The sequence below is a fragment of the Rhodofomes roseus genome, assembly GCF_022264815.1.
Source record: "Rhodofomes roseus strain CIRM-BRFM 1785 chromosome Unknown C8Q71scaffold_4, whole genome shotgun sequence".
Classification (NCBI taxonomy): domain Eukaryota; kingdom Fungi; phylum Basidiomycota; class Agaricomycetes; order Polyporales; family Fomitopsidaceae; genus Rhodofomes; species Rhodofomes roseus.
The window spans coordinates 625,833-635,698 of record NW_025952960.1 but is presented as its reverse complement, the minus strand read 5'-3'; the positions used below and the strand labels follow the sequence as shown (position 1 = coordinate 635,698).

General features: G+C 44.1%; 1 protein-coding gene across 1 annotated transcript; it reads left to right on the top strand.

Annotated features, from left to right (window-relative positions):
* Positions 1-2,874: 2,874 nt before the first annotated feature.
* C8Q71DRAFT_721218 (uncharacterized protein) lies at positions 2,875-4,364 on the top strand (the record flags this gene model as incomplete). The annotated part of the gene is made up of 4 exons (XM_047921427.1): positions 2,875-2,958; positions 2,993-3,464; positions 3,533-3,914; positions 3,944-4,364. The coding sequence occupies 4 exons, from the start codon at positions 2,875-2,877 to the stop codon at positions 4,362-4,364; spliced, it is 1,359 nt and encodes a 452-aa protein (XP_047782188.1).
* Positions 4,365-9,866: the final 5,502 nt, after the last annotated feature.

Genomic DNA, 9,866 nt, shown 5'->3' with positions numbered 1-9,866 from the left:
AACAGAACTGAGAACAGAAACACTTGACCTCAAGGTGTTGGACCGAGGTCAACAACAGTCTAGACAGTGTAGAACGCAATGGCTAGCAACTCCAAGTTAGTTACATTGCACTCTACTTAATACAATGTGAAGTGCTTACCTAGCAACTCCAAGAGGACAAGCTGGAGTGCTAGGCAGTGTACAGGGCCCTATATATACTGGCTAGGTTTAGGGCAGGTCTACCTATGCTGGATCCAAGAACTGAGGTCATGTGTACGTATGAGTCAGAATGAGTCAGGTGGCTAGGCGCTGCCGCAGTGCACATGATAAGTTACATAAGCAAGGCCACATGATGAACAAGTCACAAGACAAACCCTAGCACGTGATGTGTCACGTGACTAGTCAGAAAGCCGTTCCAGGCGAAGTCTATTGTACAGCGTACCATACAAGTCCATAGAAAATGAGCAAAAATAGGATAAAACAAGGCAAAAATACGGGGCCTCCGTGTCATACCATGACACTCTGAGAACAAGTGAAATTCAGTCAGCAACATCCCTCAGGTTAAAAAAACAACTCATTTGAGTCATAGGCAAATTGTAGGATTGTGCCATCCATATAACAATAACTGTCACAGAAATCAGCATTTGCAGATCATATCAGCATCATTTACTAGCCATCATTATAGCTATACTTTTGTGTAGTTTGTCACCTAGGTGCGATTGTGACCATTCTGATAAAAATTAGGAATTATTAAAACAAACAATGAGGCAAGTTCAATGGAGTTATGCTGGTAATACAGGTTTGCATTCACCTCAAAGATCTTGTTGCATTGCTCATACCAATCTTTGTCCAGTGATGAGCCTGCAACAGGTGACTGACAAAGGAGTTTGAGATGGCACTACAGGAGCTGTCATTATGAGTTAGAAAGCATAGGTCAGCTTCCTCCCAATCTAATTGCACCACAATAGCACATACATCACCCACCATACACACAAGAATGTCCTTGTCAACTTGACATGATAACAGTAATGTATCTTTTATTGTAGCATATCAACAGTGGCTAACAAAAGGGAATGTCTGGTCAATTTTATGGAACAGCTATTGCAAAGTACTGAGATGCATGCCTCAGGATTACCTTGGAAGATGTGAAACTGTGACAGACCCTAATACTGACTATTTGATTATGAGATACCATCTTTTACTGCTGGATAAGCACTACAGGGGACCATGGGTTGCATGGGTATGTGGGTCAGATTTTGGCTACCCACACCCATACCCATGACCCCCATGGGTTAGTCGTACCCATGCAATGCACTACAAGCATGTCACCAAGGCATTTGTGTGATCTTTTTATTTTGTAAATTGTGCCCTGGGTATTGAAGTGCATGAGAAGGTAAAACTAGCAATAGACTCTATAGTATGAGGGCTACAAGGCATAATATTTTGAAGATTTTACGGATTTTATTGGCCTATAGTCACAGAGTGACTGTGCTACTAATGGCCTTGTGGCTGAATTTTAAACTCAGCCCAAACATCGGCAGGCCTGCCTTAACAGGGCAAGGAAATGGGCTTATCAGCCAATCGGCATCTCTCCCCTGCCACATGGAGTTGCATCCATCTGGAAATTCCAGGTGGATGCAACTCTGAATGGCACACGGGCGCTTAATGGGCACTTAGTAAGTGATGTAAGCCTGTTACTTCTCTTCTCTTAAACTAGCTTGTACAGATCTAAACAAATGCGGAGAATTCAGTGAATATTATCAAAAGCATAGACAATGAATTGAAAGGCTCCAATTGAGAAGAAAGACTCTATTTCATGTTACACCTTCAATACATCTACATTGGTTGCTGTATCATCAGCCCAGTGCTTACAGAAGCAATACATTAGGCTCTAGTCACTGTCTGTGTGGCACACATACTCCCACAGATGCTAAGCATGTATCATACATGCAGTGTTTAGTCAGAGGGGCCCAGATGAGGTCTATGAGTGTGCTGTTCTGTGTATTGCCATAAGTAGTAGACAACCTGCCCAATAAGGAAACCACAGCTGATACAGGGCAAATGGGCTTGTTATGAGCTTGTAAAAATGTGCAAAATCCTGATAATATAACAGGAAACTAAACGGGTACAGCTGGTCATCATAAATGACACAAGTCAGTGATAGACATGACACATAAGCAATTATATGCACACTAGTGGTCAAATTGCCCAATATTGCTCATCTTTGCTGTGTCACAGAAGCAACTGACACATACAAAGTCATTCAACTGCATGAGGTCACTGTCCTGATGATTCAGTGAGTATCTGGAGCAGACACAGGTGCTTTGACTTATGCAGAGGCACATGTGAATTTTTTTGTTTTGCACTTTCCAGCCCAACCAGCCACTGTAAGTGCTTAGGAATATTACTGTATACTCTTTGAATGGATGGCTATCAGATGGGCATACTATGTCTACTATTGTTGGCTACTGATTGACTCTATACAGTGTGAGTGCTGGCCACAGCAGCTAGCCAACCTGTAAGTCACATGATGAAAGCCACCAGTTGCCATATTGGGCGCCACTGGAAGGTGTTTCATGGGCCCTCACCCCAGGACAGAGCAGCCAGCCACAGCATTTATTTGTATCTGTTGGTGCAAATCGCGTTGTCTGGGAGTTTCAAATTTTAGGTCCTGCTAATAGGACATTAGTATCAGTTACTTATCTTTGCTTATCTCCCCCATAGAAGGCATGGATATCTGGGATGGTGCCTTGCCCCCTGCTTCCGCAGCTAGCCACACCATCATTCTGTCCAAATACCCCGTACTCTCAGCCACGTTTTTTCACAGTGTTCCCTTCGGCGCTGCCCTGTATAGCTTGGCACAGTGTTCTTGATGTGGTTGGGGAGCAGTAGGTCATGTGGGTTGGGGTTGGGTGCAGGGGGTGCAGGGAACGGGAGCTACCTGGAGTACTCGTGCCAGATGTCTCAGGCAATGTATGGGTATGTGCTGCTACCAACACTGGACATGTTCCAGACCAAGTGTAACTTGGTCAGCGTCCATAAAACGTTCAGCACGCGGTCCCTGGACACTGAAAACGTCGACACCTTGGTTGTGAACTTCAACACGAGCACATACCAAAATCTACTGCATCCCCATCAGGTTGAGGTCGTGATTGCCGAGGAGGCGTTCGACTTCCCTGCGAACCAAGACTGGCACCATCCGGAACAACTGCCGTGGGTGAAGCTCAAGCCACAGGAGCTCGGCACGGGGGAGCACACCGACGTGCCGCAAACACACGCCGCATACACCCTCATTGGGTGGCATCGGATCGAGGCGAGCAAGAAGATGCTCGAGTCATATGTGGAGGTCATGGCAAAAACCGATGCGGAGCTCAGCACGACAGGAGAGAACAATCCAAGGTGGAAGGGGTTGCGCACAAAACACAAAAAGCTGTACGCCTGCCTTTGCAGGCATGGATGCTGGCTATGCATCATCTATAAGTATGGTGAGTGCACTGTCTGTGATGGTGGGGGCACGTACGTGGTTGGACGCACATTAACCTGCTTTGTTCAGGGTCGCCGGGCGACAGGAAAGCAGTGGAGTGGCATGCGCAGAACAAGTCATATCCGAGCAAGGGGAAGACGCCGGAGGAGCAGATGCACCAGAACATGCGCAAATTGTACAAATGGCGCTCCACCGGGTCGGCCAAGGACATGCTTCAGGCTCACATCTGGCACATCCAGCTAAGCACCATTATCCATAACATCCAGCCACCAGGCTCATCCGGCAGCATGATGCAGATGGCCCTGATGCACATATACCGCACCCCCACGATCTGGCATTTCCTCTGCTCTCTCACGCCCATCCTCAATGTGTCGCTGCCTCTGTACAACAATGGATCTGATCCAACAAAAATGCGGGGCCCTGTTGCATTGCGTCTATTTGATCGATCGGGGTGCTTCACGTCAAACACGTGTTTACTAGCACTGAACAAATGATCGCGCGGCTCTCTGCCCTGTCACTGCTCGTCTCCTGCCACCACATTGCTGGCTGCACTCCCTCTAGCTCTTTTTGCTGCTCCTGCGCCTTGTACGCAAATTTACCATGGTACGCGACAAGAGGGCACACCAAAGGGGAAGGAAGGGGTGGCATCCCAAGGGTCCCAACATTCAAGCTGGCAAGCATGATTGCAAGCAACCACCCAGGCCACGATAGATACAAGGAGAATGAAAAGCAGGCCGCTCCGGGACCAAGCAGGCCTCATTGTGCAGCCGCAGGGAAGACAGTCGTGAAGGAGACAGAAATGGATGAAGAGAGCGACACTGGAGATGAGGAGAGCAACACTGGGGATGAGGAGAGCAACACCGGGGATGAGGAGAGCGACAGCCAGGTACGCCCCAAATAGCCCTCCACTGCTCCACATGTGCTGAGAGAAGCACCACTGGGAAGACTGCAACAACAGCGCGAGCTACAAGGTCCCAGGTCGGTATGGAACGTGGATGATCAAAGGAATGTACTGACAAAGAATGGAGACAAAGCAGGCCAAGGTAGCAAAAGCGTCGACTGAGCCTACCACCAGTAAGGGCAAGGGCAAGGCCAAGGCCAAGGCCAAACCAATTGCGGTAGTACTTCCACCAATTATACCCCAGCATCATGCCGTTGACTGGACGCTAAAGCTGGCCGGGGGCAACAACTGGAACGTTTGCAACAGCAAAGGCAGCATAATGGGAATGATCGACAACAGGTACTATGAGGAGACTTGCTGGGGAGCGGGCCATGTCTGGCAATACAATCCCTTCAGTTTGAAATCTCAGAGCAAGCAGGCAACATGTCTAGTACTGTCACATCTGTAATACTACCTCCTCAGCTCCAGACATTCAATCTTACATATCTCCCACTTTGGATTCTGACTTGTGCATGCCTTGATAACCCCACTATTCTTCTTCATGATTGAACTTACACATCCAGGCTTCCCTACAGACATGGTACCATCTACATACCAACAACTATTGAGCCCATCATCCATCATTTAATCTACATGGGTCCACAGAATTGTGAGTTCAAATGCCTTGCCTATGGCTAGAACACTGCTTTGGTAATCATTTCTCACTCCTCACCACTTATATGTTCTCTAACCTCTGTTTTGATTATTGCACAATTTTGGTCCTCAGTCCATTTTATAATCTGTGCCTGTGATGCTGTTGGGTGCATAATAGCTGACAAGTATTATTCAAAATGAATTACATGATTGTAATGAATGCACAAGTGAGTCAGTCATATATCTAGCAGCATTCATTGCAAGTAGTCACTCCATTTCAGCAGATGCTATTGCTGATTGGTGTCATGAACAGTTATGATGGTGTCACATGTAAAATCACATTTTAGAGGGTGCATAGGCATGCCAATGTGGTGTCAGAACAGTCAAGTTGCATATGTATGCCCCTTGGGCTCAGGCATATGGTTTCATTATTTAAATGTGTGCCTGACATATCTAGAGCACAGGGAGGTTGCCTTATGATGTGTTTATCAGTCACTGATTGCTACAGTACAATCAGCAAATTGATGGCTTGCATATATGTATGTTACAATCAACCATTGATGATCAAACAGATGTCATAAGAGAACTGCCAAGTGTGAGTGATGATGTCAATGAACATATTTTCTTACATTCTCTGCCCTGTTTGAGTTCCCGTCTGTCATATCTCTGCTTCAATTTTAGACATCTGATTACATAGTTAATCACCCTGTCAATAGGGATTTGAATCTCAGTGAAATAGATCTCTTTGAGCTATTCAAAGTGGTAAGATGTTGTGAAAACCCTGATAATGCTTGACATGGTTACCAGAATAGAGTCTACCATTATAACTTAGTAATTGATTAGTATCATCATCACTAACCAAGCATACAACAGCAATTATATCAGTACTGAAGGATCTTATCACAACTGGAATGAGCAGGAACACAACAGAAATTGGGAAACAGTCACACTAATAGTCCAGATAGTATATGCATTGTTGTGCTTCAAAGAATTGAAATGTCAGTGTCCAAATATCTTGGCAATAGTACAATGAAAGCATACAATGATGGCCTGTGAATTTTTGACAGGAAAGATAAACAGAAAGAATACACATCAAAAACATTCAACAGATATAGCCACTGTAAGCCCACTGTCTGCACACCGGGTGTTATGGTTCTGTTTTTGATTTAATGACAGCTACTTACCGAGTTTATTGCCGAGTCAATAGGAATAGTAACCTCGGTAATAGAGATTTGTATTGCTCATACAAAGTGGTAACAAATGGTAAAGTCTTCGGTAATCTTCGGCAATGCAATTGCCGAGATGGCGCAAAGTTGAGCTGTAATGAGGATACCAGATCCACAACAAATACAAAAGAGGGTGGGACTTTAGTCAGTGCTGCTATACAAGTATGCAGTACTGCCCTTCAACTGGGAAGAGTAAGCTAAGAATGGATTTGAGTTGGCAATGAATGGGGATTATTGCTGAGGTTTAGAGCTTTTTAGAATAGAGTATGAAGTCTGAATACAGAGGATTAGTATCCAGAGGTTGATTCCGAAGGAATGGGCTTTTTCGGTTTTGAAGTTGCACAACAGAAGTTAAAGGGAAGTCTGAACAGCCAGCTTTGACTGCACAGTGACCATGGCAAGTTACAAAACCCTAATGTAGCAGCATGAGGCCGTGCTTCAAGAGGGGCTCACTAAGGCAATGAATCCTCAGCCAGCTAATGGCTATAAGGTTTGCTTTAGTGTCAATTGAGTTGCTGATTAGGCTAACCACTTTAATTATAGTAATGCCACTGAGACATGCTACTATGGAACTAGTTGATACAGAGATCTATTGATGTTGGTAACAAGTTTACAGAAGTAGATGATGACTAAGCACCTTCTCTTACTGAATCCAACTTGTGAAGTCAGTCAATGAGTTACTTAATCTTACTAGTAGCGCAAGGACTGTACTAAGTAACGTTTCACTGTCGCAGGTCTTAGAGCGTGTCGGTAAGAGGAGTGGTTGAGTGGCTAGTATGGCTAACTTAGCACTTGCGGCAAAGTAAGACTTTGAGTGGCACACAGGGTGCGTTTTGGTGAAGAGTAGATGGTAGATTGAAGATGGATTTACTTGACCATGCTCAGGAATGGCCTTTTATGCCATTACTGAGGACACAGCCAATGGAGCTACATGGAAGTATATAGAAAATCAAGGAGTATTGTAGAAGTGAATAGTACATGTCCTTGACTCATTTACACCGCTTCCGAGGCCATTCTAGGAGAACAATAGGATCATAGCCTTACACTTCATTGTTTCCAACGAGGCAAGCTATGTTACCAAGTCATCCTAGTATAGCCACAGTACAGCCACTGTTTCAGGACTGTGATTCCCGAGGCATTACTGAGGCATGCAAGAGTCCGCATTTTTGGTGTACAGCCTAAGGATAGCACAGCCATTCAACACGGTAATTGTCGCACAGCCATTCCTTTCTATGCCAATACAAAACCATTATAACTTGGTGATTGATCGGTAATAACCATCATTTACTGAGCATACAGTAGCTCTTGTATCAGTACTGAAAGCATCTGGTCATAATGAGTAAGAACACACTAGAAACTCGGTAACAGTCCGTTTAGTAGATGCAGTAACATCAAAACCTCGGTAATCAATACCTTGGTAATAAAACAATGAAAGTGCTACATTGATGTCCATTCAGTGGAATAAAGGAAAGATAAGGAGAGTAAGATAAGCACATAACAAACCTTCACTGATGCAGCCACTCGGTAAGTCAACACTTCTAATGATTTTCTGTGCGCTCTGCGGCTATCAAGCCTCTATCCCTAACACCAGGTAATCACTCGGAACAAGAACAGGAACCGAGTGTCTTTGTTGCGCAATAGTAGAGACTCATAAGTACAAGCATATCACGGTGTACTGAAGTACATACCTTCATTGCGAATAGTAGAGACTAAAGGACAATGAAGGTGTGAATCCAAACATGAAGGGAATCACTTAGGTAACATGAAGGAACGGTGACGGGTATGTGTGCGGAACCATGATGTTGGTGTAAGGTAAGTGTCCATAGTGATGTATTGTAGTAACTGCAGGGAGGCGGGTTACAGCCACTTGCTAATGAAAAAACAATGTGGTTTCCTTCCATGAGCTCCAAGGCCATCTGCCTCAGGAACATGTATTTATGACTTCCCCTATTGAGCCAGTGTTCTCATTGAATCTCTACCCATTAATTTCTGTTTGATTTTGAGTGATGGCATGCACATTGGCATAAATTACACAATGCTGAGTGACCCTTTATGTGGTGATGTAGGCATAGGTTGGACCAAATAGGAACGTGGAGATGTATTCTGGTGGTAGTACCTATATAGTATTGATCCAACATGTAAGTATGCTTCATTTTGCCTGGTAAAACACAGATAGCTGCTGGAATCCCTGTAGTGAAGTCAGTGAACACTCAATGATTTTCATTGGATGCTACATAAATGCAGTCTTATGACCTACACAGAAGCTATCACTGTTGTGAAGCAATGCCACAAAGATTGTCAAGCCCTAATTTTGTAATGATTATTGAGCTCTCTTCAACTAGCAAACCACCAACTCACAGGGATTTCCTTCTGCCCCATATAGTAGCCAGATACTTTGATGGAATGTCTGTGAGTATGATATATGGTTATATGAATCAGATAAGTGGGAGAGAAACCAAACTTAGTCGGAATTCTCTGTGCTTGATGTGCGCATGGGGCCCTCATTAGTGAGCTACATGGTAAAGTGATACCCAAGATCACATCTATGATATGACACATACCATTGTGGATTTTTGGGGTATTTTTGATTTTATCAAGGCCATGGAAGAGCAGTAACACTCAAAAGGGCAGTTTTGACCAAAAGTAGCAGTATGCTAAGGGAGTGTCATTGCTATCCTGCATAGATATTATCTAAGGAACCTTATGAACTGTATGTCTGATGAAAGTTGCCCTGGATCCAATCTCCCAGTTTTGCATCTTTATTCAGTAGTCTAGCAATGATACACTATCCAGTGGGTCTAAAAATGTGGATATGCTGTGTTATTTATTTGAATCATGTGCATGAAGTAAAAAAAACCATGACAACTTGCGCATTTTTTGTTTTGCATATTGTGGCATGAGTAATGGACACTACAGCAAACTGATACCCATTATAGAGTCTATAGTATGAGGACTACTAGCATGAATATTTCGAGGTTTTTTGGATTCAATGAAACTTGTTGCTGGGCTGAGAATGGTGAATCCTGTTAAGGGCCATTCACTTTGCAGCAGTTTGCAACAGAGTCTGGGAGACTACACTGCAAGATGAAATGTGAATGCTATGCATATACAATGGCTAGCAAAGCCACAAAATGCAAATCAAAAAAACTCACATGTGCCTCTACATCTACAAAGGTGGAGCCACATACCAGAAACAACAGCAAGTGATTTGTAATGTACACTACTAGACACAAAGGTGCTTATAGGCATACAATTGCATTCTTAGATATCATTTACCAGATGCAAAGGACTACAAGCATATCACCGAGGCATTTGTGTGATTTTTTTATTTTGTGAATTGTGCCCTGAGTATTGAAGTGCATGAGAAGGTAAGACTAGCCATAGACTCTATAGTGTGAGGGCTACAAAGCATAATATTTTGAAGATTTTACGGATTTTATTGGCCTATAGTCACAGAGTGACTGTGCTACTAATGGCCTTGTGGCTGAATTTTAAACTCAGCCCAAACATCGGCAGGCCTGCCTTAACAGGGCAAGGAAATGGGCTTATCAGCCAATCGGCATCTCTCCCCTGCCACATGGAGTTGCATCCATCTGGAAATTCCAGGTGGATGCAACTCTGAATGGCACACGGGCGCTTAATG